A 19,940-nucleotide genomic window follows, 5' to 3' on the forward strand; every position below is an offset into this window, starting at 1 on the left:
GGTAAACATCACTTGTCTTCCTCAGTCCCTCTCATGTTAGTCTTGAGATAGGTTCTATCACTGACCTTGCGTTTCCCAGATTAAGTTCAAGTCTGATGGTTCCTCCTCTGCAGCTCTGGGATTCCAGGCACACACCACCATCCCCAACATTTTGCATGTGTTTGGGGAATCCAAACTCTAGCTGTCATGCTTGAGCGGGAAGCATCTGACTTACTGAAGCACCCCCAGCTTTACTGCTTTGACTTAATGGACTTTATCTTATTTTTCAAGATTTCCTGGCGCCGCTCTCAAAGGCAAGAAATACAAGCCGTTGTTCGACTACTTTATTAAGGTAACTTTGGGCCCTTACTCTGTGGCTCTCTATATTCATTTCTTTGAGGTTATGAGTAGGTCTCCCAGGGTATCCTATACTCTACTTTAGTATTAGAAAATTGCTATCTTTGCATGAATTATAATTTTATCACATCTCCAGACTGACCTTTTCCCATTTCTCTACCTTTGCAGTAAGTTTGTGTCCTGTTTTAAGAACTCTTTGCTTTATTGTCATTGGATTACTGAGTTCAGTTCACTTTCAGGTCTCTCTCTCAGTGTAGGGTGTGTATGTGTGTTTATGTTCACGTGCATGTGTGTGTAAGTGTGTACAGGTGTGCGTACATGTTGAGCCAGAGGTTGATGACAGATCTTTGATTGCTTTCCACTTTAATTTCTGAGGCAGGGTCTCTGGCTAAACCTGAAGCTTGCAAGTTCAGCTAGGCTGTCTAGCCAAGCTTGTCCCAAGGACTCCTGTCTCTTTTCTGCATTTGTCTTTCAGTTTGAATCATTTGTCTTTTTTATTTACATGTTAATTTCAGGCCCTTCTCCCTGCTTCACTCAACCCTTTGCACCTTTCTTTTCCAGTGTAAGGAGAATGGTGCCTTCACCGTGCTTGTCGACCACTATGTGAAGGATGAAGAAGGCACAGGAGTTGTGCACCAGGCTCCTTATTTTGGTGCTGTGAGTAGCCTGATCTTGCAGATCTATTCATGAGAAGTAAACTCTTCCTGGGAGGCTGAACCACAGGTCTCATTAAGATTCTTCGGCTTGCCAAGACCAGTGGAGTTGGCCTTTTCTGGCTCATTGCCCTAAAAGATGGCATAGAAAACGTATCTGTAGTTCCCATTCCTCTTCCTGATTCTAGAAGCAGGTCAAACCCTGAGCTGTTGTAAAGCCTGATACAGTTGTCTGCCTTTCTGGCAGCTTGATTGCTAAGGTTAAGTGAGAAATGTAGTGGTGTGCTCGGCGTCCCTCACATGCAGCTTAGTTAGTAACACTTTGGAGCCACTTCTGAAGCATCGCTGTAACCAGGAGAGCAGTGCCACCTGAAACCTGTTTCCCTGGCAACAGGGAGCATTTAGCATGACAGCAGCGCTGTCATCCTTCCCGGTCTCTTGATGGGAGGCAAAGCTGGATGTGCATCAAGCATTGTGCCTAACACATAGATTGATTTCCATTTTTCAGACACATATGTATATTATTACAAATGAAACTTAATAGTGGCGTTTTTTTTTTATTTATTGTTGTTTTGGAAGTTTTGTTTATTTAGTTTTGATTTTTTTGAGACATGTCTCACTGTGTAGCCTTTATCTTTGACTGGAACTTACTATGTAGACCAGGCTGCCCCTGCCTCTACCTCCTGAATGGTGGGATTAAGGATGTGCAACACTTTACCCAGCTATGGTTTAGTTTTAAAATGTTCCTGTGTGGCATCTCTAGTGGGAATGACAGGGCTGGTAATCTAACCCCGGTTCAGCTCTGAGCTCGACATTCTATCCTTGGCCCTAAGTCACCCCTGGGTAGAGTTAGGTTAGTTACATGCACACCAGATAGTACTGAAAAGTTATCTAAGAAATCTAAATAAACTCAAGCTTTCTTTTTCCTCACACATACACTGAGACATTTATCCACACACATCCCTTGTCTTGTCTGCCCCAGGATGACCATCGGGTCTGCATGGACTTCAACATTATTCAGAAAGACTCAACCCCTGTTTGCCCTGTGGATGCTTCAGGCTGCTTCACAGAGGAAGTGACACATTTTGTGGGACAGTATGTGAAGGTCTGTGCCTTGTATATGTAGAAGGGTGTTGGTCTTCTCGTGCTTGCTTCAGGGTTTTGTTGTTGTTTTTTGTTGTTTTTTTTTTCAGTAAGGAAATTTATTCAAATAATCTTCATTATTTGTAGTTTTGTTAGAATTAATGTAAGCAAATTTTTAAGCAGTTTAAAATAAGCAAATACAGCTCTTGGCTACATGCAGAGGGTCTAAGGTGTTTAGGTAAGGAAGCATGCTAGAGTTCCGTGAGTTGGGAGCACTACGCTGCAGCTTGTTCTGGAGCGGCCTTGTGCTCAGGTCATCATTTCTTTTTTTAATGGTTTATTTAATTTTTTATTTTATGTGCATTAGGGTGAAGGTGTCAGATCCCTTGGGATTGGCATTACAGACAGTTGTGAGCTGCCATGTGGGTGCTGGGAATTGAACCCAGGTCCTTTGGAAGAGCAGACAGCGCTCTTAATCACTGAGCCATCTCTCCAGCCCCTCAGGTCATCATTTCTGTTTGAAAACTTCACTGCCTAAAATTACTTAAGTGGGAAAACCAAGCAGGGTAGTTTTCTGGGTTTTGTTTATAATGCTGTGCTGAGGGAGAAGCCAGGGGCTCATGCGTTCTGAATGAGCTTCCCGATTTCTCGCTGTACCTCCAGCCCGCAGAGCAGACATTTTTATTTGTGCTGTTTGTTATGAAATGCCAGGTTTCAGTAACATATTGCTAATAAGTATGCTAGGGTGTTTTGCTGACTGGAGTTCTACTTTTTCACAGGATGCTGACAAAAACATCATTAGGATGTTGAAGGAGCAGGGCCGCCTGCTTGTTGCGAGCACCTTCACGCACAGCTACCCTTTCTGCTGGAGGTGAGAGGGGATTGGCTGCTGAAGGGAGCGGCATGGCTGTGGGACTATGAGCTGCTTGCTTATGCCTCCTTCATGTGTAGGGTTTGTCTCACGGCACCCTTCGGAACTGCTGTTTAGCAGTGCCATTTTAGGAGAGGAATTGTGTGGGGAAAATAGACATCTGCCTACCTACCTCGATCTATCATCTGTCTGTCTGTCTATGCACACACACCCACATCTGTAAATGAAATATCTAAGACTTTTCACATATAGCATCTTCCTTGTGCCTGGACCTGGCTTGTTAATCTGCCATCTTTCAATGTCAAGACATTGAACTTGTGCAATGTCAAGCACAAAAGTCTCTGAAATTTTATACTTGGAATTTCTTTAAATAACACTGTTTTAATGTAAGAACATCCTGTAAATATTCACATGAGAATGTAGTGTTCAGGGTCCTGACATTTGTCCCCACATTTTCTCCCCGGGCCCTATTTTATCATCAGAAGAAGTGTTTTCTTTTTCTTTCCTCTTTTGGTTTTTTAAGAGGTTTTTCTGTGTAACCCTGGCTGTCCTCCTGGAACTCACTATGTAGACCAGGCTGACCTTAAACTCAGAGGTCCATCTGTTCCTGCCTCCTCAGTGCTGGAATTAAAGGCATGTGCCTTGATCACTGGGCCTCAGAAGAACCATTTTAAAAGACTGTGTATGTATGTGTATGTGTGTATGTGCATACTCGTGCTAGCTCTGAGTCCAGAACAGTGTGTCGTGACAACTTAAGCTGAAGTCACAGGCTTTCGTGAGCTACCTAGTATGGGTGCTGGGAGCCAATTTTGGGTCCTCTGCAAGAGCAGCAGGCATTGTTTAATTGCTTGGTCATCTCTTCAGCTCTAGTTTTGTTCTACTTTTTTTTTTAAATCTCCCTTGGTTTCATTTGAGAGAACGTGTGGAAAATTAGACATCTGTGTGTTCTTTTCATTTATTTGAGTGTGAGTACACCTGTGCATGTTCTTGGATGTGTTGGCACGTATGTAGAGGTCAGACCAATGTAGAGGTTGGTTTTCTCCTTCCACTATGTTGGTTCCAGGGATTGAACTTCAGAGCCATCTTGCTGGTCTAGACATTTGTAATCTAAAGTAAAAACTAAGGTCAGCAGAAGGCCGAGTAGGCAGATGGAACCAATACTAATTAGGAAGTAAAGTCAGCTGTGCCCTTGGCACCTGTGTGCCTCTGTGTGACTATGGAGTCTGCTCTGGTCCCAGGTCAGACACCCCGCTCATTTACAAGTCAGTGCCCAGCTGGTTTGTGCGCGTGGAGCACATGGTGGAGCAGCTACTGAAGAACAATGATCTTTGCTACTGGTGAGCATTCATCACGTTCCTTCCTCCCATCCTTTGCGTGAGTAAGTGTAGTTCACACTCCTCAGAATTACCAGCCATCTCTAGTTGTTTATTGTAATTGTCTGTATTTGTGTAAGGAACACAAAATCACGTACAGCTGAAGCAATGCCTGCCTATGGCAGAAGGTGAAAGATGGCAGTTTTCTTAGTTTAACACAATAGAGATAAGTGTCACTAACATGTATTTACAGGACAAACTGACTTTGGGGACCCTATCTTAACCAAACATGGTGGCACACACCTTGAATCCCAGCACTCAGGCAGCAGACACAGGCAGACTCAGTCTTGACATTCAAGGCCAGCCTGCTTTCCACAGTGAGTTCCAGGACAGCCAGGGCTACACAATGAAACCCTATTTCAAAAACAAATGAACAATCAATCTGTCTATACTCAGACTATTAACTGTAATAATTTTCATGATATAGACTAATGTGTATCTGCCAAAGCCATTTATTTATACATAACCAATTTGCACGCTTGAGTTCCTGGTTTGTGTGGCATCTTTGCCCTTGGTTCTAAAGAACAGCCTTAGCCCAAGCTCAGAAACCTTTGTCCTCCCTGGCTGTGCTTCACCACACCCCCTGTCCACCTTAGGGATAGTCCAATAGGCAAAGAAGAAGCTTCCCATGCTGCTGCAGCCATTTTTTTTCGAGGGCGTGCTAGTCCTGGGCTTACCTTAGTGCTTCTACAAAATGTCACACAAAATCTTCTGTCAGCACAGTTTATAAATTTCACCTAGTCTAATGTTCCTGCATGACTGGTGATGCAGTCTGTCTGTGACAGGGTCCCAGAGTTTGTACGAGAAAAACGGTTTGGAAATTGGCTGAAGGAGGCACGTGACTGGGCAATTTCCAGAAACAGATACTGGGGCACCCCCATCCCGCTGTGGGTCAGTGAAGACTTTGAGGAGGTGAGGCTGGCTGTATGGCTTTGTGTTGACTGTACTGTCACTGGCGTTCTTTGTCGTATGTGAGTATTTAAGGGCAGCTTTAAATTTCTACTTTGTAAAATGAGGAAAGATTCCTTTTTTGTTTGTTTGCTTTCATTGAAAACAATACATTAGATAGTGGGTGGGGGTTGCTTTGACTTCCCTCATCTGCTGCCACAACATTAAGTTGTAGAACTAATTTCAGGTTAAGCTTGGTGAGACGTGCCTTGAAGACTTTAATCTCAGCAGTCCACAGGCAGAAGCAGGTGACTCTGTGGCCAGGCTGATCTCCACAGCAAGTTCAGGCCAGCCATGGGGATATACTGAGACTCTGTCTACAAAAAAAGAAAAGAAAGTTAAGCTGATCTTATGAATACTTAAGGGAAACCTGGTGAAGAGTAAACATTGCCTACTTTAACTTCTGGAATGTGTTTGTTTTGTGTGAGATTAGATGGATCCACTTGGGTAGGCAGGCCCAGCGTGCTTACCGTGGCAGAGCCTTCCGTCCAGTGGAGACGGTGTGAGCCCCAGGTTAGTGGATTTCCTAAAAGGACCTCAGAGCCAACAGTGAGGTTACTGAGTTGGAAAGCTTTTCAGGTCTGAAGGGGAGGGGCAGAGAAAGGCCAAGAAACAGGGGCCCTTCCCTGCAGCCTCACCTGCTGATCTGACCCCTCCTTGTCAGGTGGTCCTCATTCTCTGGTCCACCTACCTCCACTCCAGCTCTTTACCTGAACATGGTCCTAACTCCTTGTGACTTGGGCTACTTTTATTTTAGAACCTCCAAGCACAAGAACTTGGTTCTAGCCTTGACTCGGAAAGATCACACACTGAAGAGCCAGGTTCAGGCCCAAGGAAGAGAGGAAGATGCTATATGTGAATAATCTAAAACATTTTGTTTATTTTAAGCAGAGGTCAGTTTTGATACATCCCCAGAAATACCTGTTAGGTGGTGGCTGTGGTGTTAGGGGCCTGAGCTGCAGGCCTGCAGAAGAAGAGTCACAGGGACAAAGTCAGTGCTGGCTTCCTTTCGGCCAGTGGTCTTGCCTGAGCCATGAGCCCTGTTGGCGATAACTGTCCTGCAGCCCAGAGTGCTCTAGATACCTGCTTGTAAAGAAAGTCAGGTCTCTAAAACTGAGCAGAATGCTGCCTAGTTGACCTCAGCAAGTCTCCTTAGCTCTGGGTGCTCCTTTTGTCTCCGTTTGACAGGTAGTTTGCGTTGGATCAGTGGCAGAACTTGAAGAATTGTCTGGAACGAAAATCTCAGATCTCCACAGAGAGAGGTCAGTTCCCAAATACCTGACCTCCTGCCCCGCTGTTGTCCTGGTAAGGCCATCTCCAGGGAATCACAGACCTGCACCTAGAACGCTCTGGTCTGTTAGGAAATATGTTGATTAGCCATGTTGGTTTGCGGTGATGTTTCCTCCCTCCTGGATTGAAATGTCACATGACCTTTCAGATTGAAGGCTCCTGGTGTTCTCAGCCTTCGGAGGCAAGGCATCACAATAGCTCTGGCTGTCCTAGAACTCACTTGTAGGCCCTGCTGAACTTGATCTCAGAGAGCTCCACCTGCCTCTGCCTCCTGCCAGAGTGTGCATCTGAAAGTTGTGCACCACTGTTCCAGCCCACAGTTTATTTTATTTTATTTTATTTTTTACATATGCATCATTCATCCACTAGGCATGGGTGTGTTCCGAGCAGTGCATCATTAGACAGTCACACTCATTGAACAAATACTCTGGAGTGAGCTTGCACACAACTAGATGGTATAGATAGTTCATTGCTCTGGCCTGTTAAATAGTCAGGATACCTAGATGTGAGTGTAAATAGGTGTGGGTAGCAAAACATGCACACAGCTTACAGAAAGAGTAAGTATACATCCCAATAGACATAAAGTCAGACGTGACTGCTATAGGCAACACTCAGGAGGCAGAGGCGAGGCAGAGGCCGGTGCAGCAAGAGTTCGGAGCCATTCACAGCTCCATAATAAGTTTAAGGCCAGCCTGGGCTATGAGGTTCTGCCTCAAAACAAGGGGGGGGGGAAGAGCCCAGTAAATACATAAGCTAATTGTATGATTTATGCTCATCATTAACTCCCGTGAGCCATGTGGACTCTCACGTGCCGTACTATTGTTCTTGCGCACAGTCGTTTTGTTTGCATCCCATCATCACAAACATGAATAAAGCATCATGTCATGTTACCACCTGTATGATGTCACTGATCAAAAGAAAAACGTCAGCTCTGTTCTAACCTTATAGGAACAACACTTTACATGTAGTCTGGTTCACCAAAATATTGTTGCATGACGCATGTGTAATCTTGTCAGACCAGCGTTTAAACTGCAAGATCTTCTGTTTACAATGAATAGAGGTGGCAACTTTTCTGTCTGTCAGCATTGACCACTTGACCATCCCATCCCGCTGCGGGAAAGGACTGTTGCGGCGCGTCTCTGAGGTGTTTGACTGCTGGTTCGAGAGTGGAAGTATGCCCTATGCCCAGGTTCACTACCCATTTGAGAACAAGCGAGAGTTTGAGGACGCTTTTCCTGCAGACTTCATTGCTGAAGGCATTGATCAGACCAGGGGGTGGTAAGTGTCTCCTCTGTCTTCAGATATTTCTGTTGGTTTTACATTACAGGACTTGTGTTTCATTGAGTGCCCATACGCATCTGCCCAGTGCTGATACGGAGAGCCAGACTTCCGCCCTCTGTACCTCCCACCAGCGTGGACACCACCCTGGCTTTCCAGGAGGAATCATTACTGTGCAGACTGTATTATTCCACTCTGTTCTCTTCATGGGTATTCTTAGTGTGTTTATTTAAATTCTTTTACCCAGACATTTAAATCATCTTTACAGTGACATTAGGTTGGGTGCTGAAAATTGGAAGTTAGTTGGAAGGGCGTTCAGAAGTCCAGCCTTTATCAACATTCTAAAATAAAATGCAGGTGTGTGGGAGGATTTTGGAACTAGTTTCGTGTAGCCAGTGCCCTGTCTGAAGCAGTGCTGTCATGTTCACTGGGAAAAGCTGATCCTCCTCCCCCTCCTGAGCTGGCTTTGTGGCCTGTGCCCTGACGTAGTGCGCATTGTTGCCGGTGCTGTACGCAGGTTGTGCTTGAAGAACTGCTGCTGCGGTTTCCTGCTTTTCAGTTGTGTTGCTGAACCACAGACCATAACGTTCTACAAGGAGCTGTTAAGGACTTCCAAGAACAAATTTCTTGGGGTTTTGTTGTTGTTTAATTTTTTTTAATACATATGTATGTGTGCCCACATTTTTTTCCCCTTGAGACAGGGTCTTTGTGTAGACTTGGCTATCCTAGAACACACTCTGTAGACCAGACTGGTCTTGAACTCACAGAGATCCACCTGCCTCTGCCTCCTAGTGCTAGACTAAAGGCATGGCCACCACGCACATCATATATACAGTTTTTGAGTGTGGTTTTTTTGTTTCTTTGTTTTTTTACCTGTAAGTGCAATACCAAGGCCAGAAGAGGGTGTCTGATTTTCTGGAACTAGAATTATAGATTGCTGTGAGCCATGTGCTGTGGGTGCTGGGAATCAATCTCTGGTCCTCTGAATGGACAGTATGTGCTCCTAACTGCTCATCTATCTCTGCAGCCCCACAGACTCCTGTTTTAATAAGGCCAGAGGACTTGATAATGAGTGAGCTTGTTTCTCTAGGCAAAGTTGATAAAGTCCTCTGTGGCTTCCTTGTCCTCACTGTCTACTTCCTGTTCCCTTTCTTTGTGTGAGCTGCCTTCTGCTCGGCAAGGGTGTCCTGTGGAACAGAAAGGGATGTCTGGGTGGGTATTTGTATCAGGAGTTGGGCTCAGGCCTCCTCTTCAGCTATGTTCCTTGATGTTCTTAAAGTATAGCACAGATCAAGATGACACAAGGCCATCAGCTCTCTGATGGAGTAAGCAAGTCAAACAAGACCGTGAGCACTGCTTAAGTAAGAAGTGGCAAGTGCTTTTTGTGTCTGTCATCAAATGGTCTGCCCCTCATGATCTTGTTTGAAACATGACACCTCTCTATTGGCATCTCTGCTGGTCCTGGGGGACCCATAAGTGTTGCCTGTAGCTCCTCACTGCAGACTGATGTTTTAAGAAAAACTTGTTTTGCCATTTAGGGGCATGATGCATCTCTATCAATCACTATACAATTATCAAAATGTAAAATACAGGGCTAGCCAGGTAGCACAGTGAGTAAATGTTCTTGTCACTGAGTGAGCTAACCTGAGTTGGAACTTTAAGACCCATGTGGTTGGAGGGGAAGAACCAATTCCCACAGGCTGTCCTCTGACCTCCACATACATAACCCATAAGGGAAAACAAAAAACTAAGTAAAAGGTATAATGAATCAGAACTAAATATATTCGTACTAAATATATAAATAAATATACCTTTTCCTATGCTTAGATCCTTCCTACCTTAGTGAATTTTTCTGCTTTGTTGTGTTTTTTCAGGTTTTACACCCTGCTAGTGCTAGCCACAGCCCTCTTTGGACAACCACCGTTCAAGAATGTGATTGTGAATGGACTCATCTTGGCAAGGCAGGTGAACCCCTCTCTTGAGTGATGGGTTTCAGCTCCTATCCTCTTTATTCTGTCCTTGAAATTTGTCTTCAAAGCAGCCATGTTCCAATTGAACCTCACCACATTTTCTCCTTGAATAGAGGAATTTAGCACCAACTTTCAGCTACTGCTCCTTTCCTTTCCTTCTAGTCTAAGACTTGTCTTTTGTTTTTTGGTGTTTTTTTTTGTTTTTTTTGTTTTGTTTTGTTTTGTTTTTGCCTTTGCTTTTGAGGCAGGGTGTTACTGTGCAGCCCTGCTGGTTTAGATCTTAATCTTGCAGGCTAAGCTAGTCTTGAACTCATAGAAATCCACCTCCCTGTCTCAAACTTATTGCTCCCTTTATTTTGTTTTCCTGAGGCTTACCATCTGCATTCGTCTTCCAAGGGCTGAAATTACAGGTCTGTGCTTTGGTTCCATGCCCTGCCTATCTTCCTGTGTGCTGTCCTCTGTAAATGCGGAGGAAAAAATCTGTCTGAGGAAGCAAGAAGGAAATCTGGTTCAACATTACGTAGCTGGTGCTTGTTCAAATTTCTGGAATCTGACCCTAGGCAGTTTGTTTTAGACATACTTAAATACAGTACAATTTTGGAAAAACGTTTTCTGGCTCAGTCCCGTATATACAATAAACTTAAAGCATAACAACATGGAAACTGTTTTAGAAAGTACATGAGACCTCTACCATGAAGTTGGGTTCTCTAGCTTAAGGGTCTAGGGTCTCAGTCATAGAGATAGCCTAGAGGTCACCAGGCTGTAAAGCACTATGACATCTCTCCTAAGGATGGGTGGGTGGAGAAACAAAGGTAAAGATAAAGGTTTAGGGAAGTAGAGTCTGGGATAAATCAAATAGTCTGGATTTGGGAGAGGCCTGGCCCTAGAGATAGCACAGATCACCAGGCCGTTAACTGGTGCAGTGTACATGCAGGCCTGGCTAAAGACAAGCGTGTATTACTCTTCCTCTTCATACAGGTTTGAGCATAACTGGTGCTCCTCACTGCAGCGCCTTTTCCTTCGGGTGGAAAAGGGATAGACAGTGTTCCTCCCTGGCAGAGACGAGCCCTTGTGCTAACATTTCCTGGGTTCCCTAGTGCTTTTCTGTGAGCACAAGGACTTCATGCCCTCCACACCCAAGTTTACTGACATTCTTGTCCTGTCCGTTCTCTGCCTCTCCCAAATAAGAAGACTACATAGTGGTCAGGACTCCTGGAGACAGCAAGGCCTGACACCCAGATGGGGTTAGTAGTCGCACAGTGCTTCTTGTGCTATCACTAGTGATAATTACATTTACTTAGCTTGTGTTTCACTCCTGACATGTGGGTTTTTATTGTCTTCTTTGTAATACATGAGGAAACATGAGGTGCCGAGCCACGGCACCACACCAGACTCCTCCCAGGGCCTTCACCTCCTATGGAGAATTATTTCTTAATTGTAGTAGTGTCTTAGAATTCCTTTGGTTCCATTGTCTCTATTCAGTTAGTAAAGATGAGCAGTAACTCTCCATGTATGTTTAGGGCCTGTCTGCTGTGGCAGCCTTCCTCCCTAGCCATAGAAGAGCATATTTTTGTTTTTGGCAAAGCTGTCACCATTTAGTTGGTACCAGATTCTGATTTGCACAAGTAACATTCTTTACTGTTAAGCCCTGGGATGCCAAGTTCCTGGGCGTGTGCCTTAAGGTTTCTCCTGCTGTGATAAAACACCCTGACCAAAAACAGCTTGAGGGAGGTTTGTCTCATCTTTCAAATCTCAGGCTGTGCTCCGTCGCTGAGGAGTCAGGGCAGAAGCTGAAGCACAGGCCATGGAGGAATGCTTGCTAGCTTGTTCCCCATGGCTTGCTGAGGCTGTTTTCTCAACACCAGCCAGAACTATCAGCTCAGGGGTGGCACATTCTTCATTAGCCTCGCCCTCCCACAAGAATCATTAATCAAGAAAATGCTTGTTTACAGTCCAAAAGAGGCACTTTCTCAATTTTGGTTTCCTCTTAGATAACTCGAGTTTCTATCAAATTAGGAAGAACCCAGCCCACAGGGTAGTAGTGGCTCATACCTGTAATCCAGCACTCAGGAGGCAGAGGCAGGTGGATTTCTGAGTTCTAGTTCTGGGATAGCCAGAGAAACCCTGTGTCTCGAAAAGCCCCAAAACAAAAGAAAACAAAACAAAGTCCTAGCTGTTAACATGGTTTTCCGAGCTATTATTAAAATGTTTCTAGGAAATTTAACAAACATTTTAAGTGAAAGAGTGTTTGCCCACACAAACACCTTGCTTCAAATCTGTATGAAGAGGAAGAGTAATACCGGATCGTACACGCTTGTCTTTAGCCAGGCCTGCATGTACACTGCCATGCATAGCACATCGCTCGTCAGAGCAGTGTGACATGGCTCTGAAACAGAAAATACAGAGTAAACTCTGTTCTGGACATAGGCGTCAGGCCCTGTAAAGTGGCTCCTCCCCTTCCCGTTACTGCTACTGAGATTCCTACATGCTCTGCCTCTGAGCTGCACCCCCATTCCTGCCTTTTAGTGGTTTTCTTGGCTGGTGAGATGGCTCAGCATGCAGAGCACTGCTCTGCAAGCCTGATGACCTAAGGTCATTCTCCAGAACCACTGTTAAGGTGGAAGAAGAAAACTAGCTAATCACAGATGCCCTCTGACCTCCATGCACACACCACGGCACACACACATCCCGAGTATTCAACTTTCTCACTTGTGTAGATTACTGTATTCACCAGTACAGCTATGACATTAAATGTTTTCACCACCACGGACATTGTTTCTCCTTATAACTACACTTACCTGTCCATCCCTGTTCCCAGTTTCTCTGGAGTAAATGCTAGTACATCTTCCTACTCCAGCCCACCTTGAAACCCCCATAAAGACATAGATGTACCATGGCATTAAAAGACTTTATACGGCTCAGTAGGTAAAGACAGTTTCTGTACAAGCCTGGCAACATGACTGGCTTGGATCCCTGGAACCCACACAAAAGATGAAGGAGGGAGCTGACTCCACACAGTTGTTTGATCTCTGCATGAGTGTCATGACCCGTGCCTCCCACACACACATAAATTAGGCAAATGTGCATACACAGTAACAATTTAATTTAATGTAAAAGAAGCAACAAATGAAAGCAAAGCCACCCGCCACTGTGTTGCACTAGCTTATGTCTTAGGTCCTCCTTTCCCTTTACAATTGTGTGTTTGCGTGCGGTCCACATCCATATATAAAGACCAGCCATGTTGCTCATTTAATTGGTATCTACTTTTTGTTTTACAAGTGATGGCCAAAAAATGAGCAAACGGAAAAAGAACTACCCAGATCCAGTTTCTATCATCAATAAATATGGTGCCGATGCCCTCAGGTAGGAAGCTGTCATTTGCTCCTGTGTGCTTCCTGTCCTGCTGTCACAGTTCTCAGATTGCTGTACTGTATAACTCTGCTATTAGCGTTGGGCCTGTCTGTGGGGAGTTGAATCTTTATAGTTGGTAATATTCAAACCTAGGAGCCTTTGAGAACTGGAAACTGTCCTGGATACCGTGACCTGTCCATGACCTCCCAGGGGGGTGTAGGTTGTCCCCTCTTTAGGTTCTCCATCTTGTTGGCATTAAAGCCAGAATTATCTTTTTTTTTTCCTTGCTTGCTTTTTCTTGTCTTGTATTTGCAAAGCCATATGAGACCTATTTACACCAGAACAAATACATTAATATGGCGTTTTAGAGAACTTTTAGCCACTGTCTGAAATAGTCATGCTCCTGAAATCTATCCTATTTAGGTTGTAAAAGCCTAGAGAGCCCAGGCCCATGCTGGGCACCTTTTCACAGTTCCCTCTGGCCGGGAGATAGAAGGCTGGCCCTCCCTGGACTCACTGTCCATTGCGCTGGGCTGTTCTCCGCAGTGAGCCTTGGCCTCCTGAGTGTGGCAGAGCTCCTCATGAACCTGCGTGCACTTACAATGGGGCCAGTGTGTGAGTACTGTGCCTCAGTGGTAGGAAGGTAGAGTTTGAGCTACTTCTTTGTCTTAAATAGAAGGAGAAAGATGGATGTGGTCTGAAGAAGAGCTAGAATGTTTGCCTTCTCAGTGTTACAGGAGCAATATTTGGTTTACTGTCTGGGTAAATTCTCTCCTTCCAGGTTATACCTGATCAATTCCCCCGTGGTGAGAGCAGAAAACCTCCGCTTCAAAGAGGAAGGTGTGCGGGATGTCCTGAAGGACGTGCTGCTCCCGTGGTACAATGCATACCGCTTCTTCATCCAGAATGTCTTTAGGCTGCAGAAGGTATGGACCACACTGGCCTGTGTATGCTGAGCTATAGGGCTGGACTGTGTGCGACCTTGAGGCCAGTTTCTTCTGCTGTCTGCTATTGTTGGATAACCCAGAGCCATGAGGAAGCCTTACATGATGGTGCCTTATAAGAGGGGTCTAGTCCTCTGTAGGACATGGCCTCCTCTGTACAAAGAGGTGTGTTGTAGTTTGGTCAGCCAGTTCTTTGTCTTGAAGAGCCCATGTTGAATGTGGAATCACAGGCAGTAGAGTCAGTTACAGACAGACAGTTACCTAAAGGCACAGGCAGACCCTGGGGTTATGCTCTTCTTGAGTGTGGTCAGAGAAGATTATGTGGGGAAGTGTTGAGCTGAGACCTAGAATGACAGCATCTCTGAGTGGGCTGAGGGTTGAGAGTAGAGGTTGGGGCGTCTGTGAACCTGTGTTTCAGACTGGCCTTCCATCATCTCAGCCCTCAGACTCCCGTTCCGAGAAGCCGTCGGTCTGTGACCCCCTCTTCCGAGCACTGTCAATGCCCAGGATCTTTATCACTAGCATGCGTTACTGCACTGCATGCAGTTTTATGGTGGGCCCCGCTGGGCTCGGCCTCTTCCCCCAGCACCTACCGGAAGTGTTGGTAACTCCCTGCTGAGTGAGTGACCCTTGCAGCCCACAAGGTAGCAAGTAGGACAGTGAGCCAGCCAGCCTCTTGCTTCTGCTGCTTCTGAATCCAGCCTAGCTCTTTCTTCTGCTGAGAACAAAACAGTAGTGTTCATACAGGACTTCCAGGGCTCATGCTTCCCTGGAAATTCAGACGGGCAGGCAGCTTTCTCTGGCTTTTATTCAGCATTCCTCTCTTTGTAGTTACGCCAGCTCTGCTACACATGCCAGGTAGGGAAAGCCCTCCTGAAGCTCGCATGCTCTTCAGACATCTATTGGTGTGAAACTCACACTTGCCACGAAGAGGCCTATCTATACATAGCAAGGCTGCACCCACCATGAGGAGCTCAGACCCAAGCGAATAATCCTCACCTTGCTCTGCCAACAAGCTGCTGCCTGAGAAGCACAGCTTTCAGTGGCTTCAGTTTGCAGAACAGGAGCAGATGAGATGCCTCCAGGATCATTGTGGAGGCTATTGCAGAGCTAAAAGGAGGAGATCTGAAGGGTTTCAGGTCAAGACAATTCATTGAGCATTTGATAGTGCTTGTCCTGAATATTGCTGGCTGTCAGATTTTAGCTCACTAGCAGGGCCTGGGGTCATGTTTATTTTCGTTATTTCCTTCCATTTTATTGATGGAAAGCATTTGGTAGGCCTGGAGAGATGGTGAGCAGATAAGAGTACTGGCTGTTTTTCCAGAGGACCTGGATTTGGTTCCTGGCACCTGTATTATGTGACACACTGACTCCAGCTTCAGGCATCCAGTGCCCTCTTCCAACATCCATGGCACAGGCAGCATAGACACACACACACACACACACACACACACACACTTAAATAAAAAATTAAATTCGTTTTTCCTCTGGTATTAGTTCAGCCTTTGTGCATGTGAGCCTCTTACCAAATGTCTGTCTGTAGGAAGAGGAAGTGGAATTCCTGTACAACGAGCACACAGTCAGAGAGAGCCCGAACATCACTGACCGCTGGATTCTGTCCTTCATGCAGTCACTCGTTGGCTTCTTTGAGACAGAAATGGCAGGTGAGTCTTCGTACGCTGTCTTCCCTGTAGTGAGGACTGTTTTCTGACTATAATTATTCTTTTGGTGTCTTAAATGTTTTCCCTTATTAACATAGAAGAAACTTTGAGAGGTAACACAGATCATTTCTTCACATTAACCCAGAAGTATAGTTTTGGTAGGCATTTTCAGTGCTCAGGGGAGTTTTGTCTGAGGCGTGCAGACCTGTTCTTGTGCAGAGGATTGTCCGAGACCCTGCCATCTTTCCACACCAGCAGCCATGACTTCTCCTGAAGCTGAACCTAGAGATTGTACGCCTAGGACAGAACCCAGTCTGCTTAGGAACAGATAGATCAGTGTCTGATGAGGGTCGTGCATGGGAGGCAGCTCCTGGCCCAGACTAAGTCCCAGCATGTTCCCCTCTCCCCATCAACAAGATCAGGAGAGAACTTGTCTACAGGGCGGTGGTGGTGTCCTGTGGGAGTTGGCAGTTACGGTCATTCCCTCGGGAAGAGCTGCTGCTGTCTCCATGCTTCCTGTGCTCATTATCTGTGAGAGTTACATACTCTTGAGGAGGTGGAACCTGAACACAGGAATCTCAAGCTTCCCAGAAAGTAAAGTGTGGTGAACTCTTAGCATAGTGTGGACTGGCTTTTCCTCTCCAGCAGACAAAGCCTCAGTCGCCGGAACCACATATCCAGAAGTGTGTGGTCCTGAATTCTGGTTTCTAGGAACCACAGTGAGACCAGCATCTTGCAGTGGTGCAGCAGTGGTGCTGTCAGCAGTTCAGCTGGGTCATTCCCCTCAGCGGGGCGTGCTGTGATGATAAGGTGCTGAGCAGCGTCCCTGTGGCACAATGAGAATATCTCCTCAGCATCCAAGGCAAGCTTCCTGCTGCTTTCTAGTTAGGGCCGGAGACAGCGCAGTGGTGTAAAGCCAGGTTCTGCTGGTGCCGTCTAAATGCCTGTACACACCATCTTACATAGTCCCACAGAATAGGGGTTCACTTTTTCTCACTTGTGTGGGTTTCCCCTTGTAGCTCAGTATCAGTTTTGTGTGCCCCTCAACACTTTGGCTACCCTGTCATGTGTTTTTGAAACATGAGCCATTAGATTGGTTGAATCTGATTCTCACTGTTTCCTTAGGGAGGGGAGTCCCTGGAATGAGGGACCTGCTAATTCTTTATCATCTAGTTCTCCCAGTCCAAGGCCTGCCCTGGGCTGCCTGACTGGCATCTTTACTTTTAGCTTACAGGTTATATACCGTGGTCCCTCGCCTGGTCAAGTTTGTAGATATTCTGACCAATTGGTATGTCCGAATGAACCGGAGAAGATTAAAGGTAAGAACTGATGGGACTAGCAAAAAGTCTGAAGTTTTGGGGGTCAATAAAAAAAAAAAAGAGAGAGAAAAAGGTTAATGCTCTATTCTGAAGGTTTCTTCTGTTTATGTATGTTAACTGTAGTGAGTGCAGTTTGGTAGGATGGGACCTCAGAATTCTAAAAGTCATTCTGTATATTTTCATAACACACTGTGGACATGTCACTAGGAGTGAAGTGTTCACGTCGGTGCAGGTCTAAACTGAGCAGACCTCTTAGAATTCTGCAAGCCATATTTCATCAAGTACGGCTATAATCCTTAAAAGAAACTATTGTGTGACTTTTTTGGGGAGACGTGAACAAATGTCTCTTCATCCTAGATAGTGTATCAATGACAGCCAAAGAAATGGCCTCCATCCAGGTCTAGCTGTGTGAACCAGTAAGTTTCTTGGGGTTCCTTATAGAGAATGGATGAGGGGTTATAGGAGAATCAATGACTCAGCAGCAGCTGCTCATCAACAAGAAGCCCGTTCCAGCACGGTGACAGCCCACAAAAGCATCTTTCTTGCAGCTCCTACACAACTTGGAGGCAGTTTGGCTGGGTGGAATGACCCCACAGAAATTGTTTCTGTTTATAAAACCTGCGGGAGGGGCTCCCAGAGAGTTAGGGGTTTGCCTTGCTTCTGTACTTCTCAGCCTTGCTCCTGGGGGGAGTGTTTTAATCTAGAGGAAAGAGCTTCCTAACAGGGCACCTCTTTGTTTCTGTCTCCACGCAAAGAGACAGTGAGCAGGTGTTTGCTGTGGGCAGAATTGCTCCTAGCTGCCGGGGTTTTCGGATGAGCATAGCATGGCTGCTGGTCTCTGAACATACTGGCTTGTGAGAAGTTCCTTACTGCAGACAGGTTTTTCCTACCACAAATCAGCAGTTACTTTAAAAGCACAGAGGATATATGGTTTGGTTTGTTTTAAGCAAAATCTTTCACCTAAGTCCTTGTTACATTGGAATTCGTCTCCCCTCCTCCCTACCTTCAAGTCCATGGTCAGTCTTGGGCTCCTGATTACAGAGCCGCTTCCCCATTTTTTGACCTCCAGTAGAGATGGTTAGGGATACAGCAGACTGCTGTCCCATGCTGGCCTCTCACTGCCCTGCATGGCCCCAGGGCTGATGGTCATGGCCATTTCTCCTTACTCTGTCCCCTTCCCATCTGTGTACTACATAGTCCCTGTAGGTTGTAATAAGCGTCTGTTTTGATGACACACTTAACTACTAGCAATTTCCTGTTGATTGCTCTTTGACTCTTTAGGGTGAGAATGGGATGGAAGACTGCGTTATGGCCCTGGAGACCTTGTTCAGCGTCCTGCTTTCCCTGTGCAGACTGATGGTGAGATACTCAGGCCCCGTGCAGACTGAGCCACCTACAGGGACCCTCTTGCCGCGGTACCCTCCCCTTCTCTCCGTTTTCTATAGAAGTCATCAAAGCAGCTTCTGTCTGTGGCCCCTTTTCAGAAATTTTAATAGCTCCTGTGTCTAAGCCCTAGTCGGAATACAAGCTGAGAAATACTGGGTGCTTAGTTATTGGCAGTCAGCAGTTTAATCAGGGATCAGTCTACTCTTCGGGGAGGGAAGACATAAACCTTGGTAATACATTCTGTAAATGTGAATAATGAAGAGATTCCTGAACTCATACTTAAATGATTCAGCATATCAAAACTTAGCACTGATAGAAAAAATGCCTAATTGTTTGACATGGATTCCTGTTAAACTATTAATTAAATGGCATAGGAGTAGGAGGCTGCTACTTCAGTTTCCTGTATCCTGTTCTACTGTTCTAATAGTGTTGTGTACTATACAGCAAGCCTTCTGTTAAGTCTGTAACACACATGGGAGAATTTGCCCTTATACAAAATCTTGGTGCTGTCCACATCTAGCTTTATACACCTGTATCCTGTGATACAAGTGTGGGTTTTCTGCTTGCAAATACAGCTTTTAGGCTTTATGATATTCAATCTTTGTGCATATTGACTTGACTGGAACTAGTTCAAGGGCTCCTGGTTTGGTTTGGTTTTTGGGTGGCGATACATCCAGAGCAATTTTGAGTCTTTTGCTGTAGCCATTTGTCCTTGAAAGGGGATATCTAATAACTAGCCTATATTTGTGTATTGCTGTATCATTCTCTAAAGTGACTGGTTTTCGTTTCTCAGTTTAAGTGAGATCAACTGATATTGGATGTATCTGAATGATATTTTCTCCTCCATCCTCATACAGGCCCCTTACACACCGTTTCTTACTGAGTTGATGTACCAGAACCTAAAGATGCTGATTGACCCTGTTTCTGTCCGGGACAAGGATACGCTCAGCATCCACTACCTCATGCTACCACGTGTTCGGTAGGAATCAAATACAGAGGCATCACCTAGGCCATGGGAAGGGGAAGAAGTACAGGTGGGGCCCCAAACCCTGCAGGAAGGAATGGGAGAGGACTCATTTCCCTGCTCCACCTCCTGAACCCCTAGAGGCTGAAGCCGCTCCTCCTCGGCTGCAGAAGCCCACCTTGATAAGTGGTAGGAGGCTATGTAAACACAACCTTTGGGTAGCCTGGGGGCTCATTGTGTGCCCCTCGAGGTGGCGGTGAGTGGTGCCCTCTCTCAGGTGTCACTGGAGACCTGGCCTGATCCTTTTCCTCACCTAACACACTGTTTCAGATTTTCACCATTGAAAAGTAATAATCTTTCATATTCCTGGGTTTATCAACCAGAGAGGAGCTGATTGACAAGAAAACCGAGAATGCAGTGTCAAGAATGCAGTCCGTGATTGAACTTGGAAGAGTGATAAGAGACCGGAAAACTATTCCAATAAAGGTTTGAAACTTTGTCTCGATATTGGAT

The 19,940-nt window shown here is 45.5% G+C and overlaps 1 protein-coding gene and 1 non-coding gene across 3 annotated transcripts in view; both read left to right on the top strand.

Moving 5' to 3' along the window:
* Positions 1-19,940, top strand: part of Iars1 (isoleucyl-tRNA synthetase 1) — a 46,215-nt gene that overhangs the window by 13,458 nt on the left and 12,817 nt on the right. For both annotated transcript variants that reach the window (XM_060372849.1, XM_060372848.1), the window contains exons 9-24: positions 271-331; positions 898-993; positions 1,972-2,094; positions 2,852-2,943; positions 4,182-4,280; positions 5,102-5,228; positions 6,453-6,526; positions 7,638-7,832; positions 9,707-9,793; positions 13,082-13,165; positions 13,935-14,079; positions 15,641-15,761; positions 16,986-17,077; positions 18,359-18,436; positions 19,321-19,442; positions 19,811-19,913. In XM_060372849.1, the coding sequence (XP_060228832.1) occupies positions 271-331; positions 898-993; positions 1,972-2,094; positions 2,852-2,943; positions 4,182-4,280; positions 5,102-5,228; positions 6,453-6,526; positions 7,638-7,832; positions 9,707-9,793; positions 13,082-13,165; positions 13,935-14,079; positions 15,641-15,761; positions 16,986-17,077; positions 18,359-18,436; positions 19,321-19,442; positions 19,811-19,913 (1,699 nt within the window). The remainder of the gene's footprint in view (positions 1-270; positions 332-897; positions 994-1,971; positions 2,095-2,851; positions 2,944-4,181; positions 4,281-5,101; positions 5,229-6,452; positions 6,527-7,637; positions 7,833-9,706; positions 9,794-13,081; positions 13,166-13,934; positions 14,080-15,640; positions 15,762-16,985; positions 17,078-18,358; positions 18,437-19,320; positions 19,443-19,810; positions 19,914-19,940) is intronic.
* On the top strand, positions 11,307-11,436 carry LOC132649412 (small nucleolar RNA SNORA24). The gene has a single exon (XR_009587845.1). It is a non-coding gene; the product is annotated as a small nucleolar RNA SNORA24 (small nucleolar RNA).

This window comes from Meriones unguiculatus, chromosome 19 (assembly GCF_030254825.1).
Source record: "Meriones unguiculatus strain TT.TT164.6M chromosome 19, Bangor_MerUng_6.1, whole genome shotgun sequence".
NCBI lineage: Eukaryota > Metazoa > Chordata > Mammalia > Rodentia > Muridae > Meriones > Meriones unguiculatus.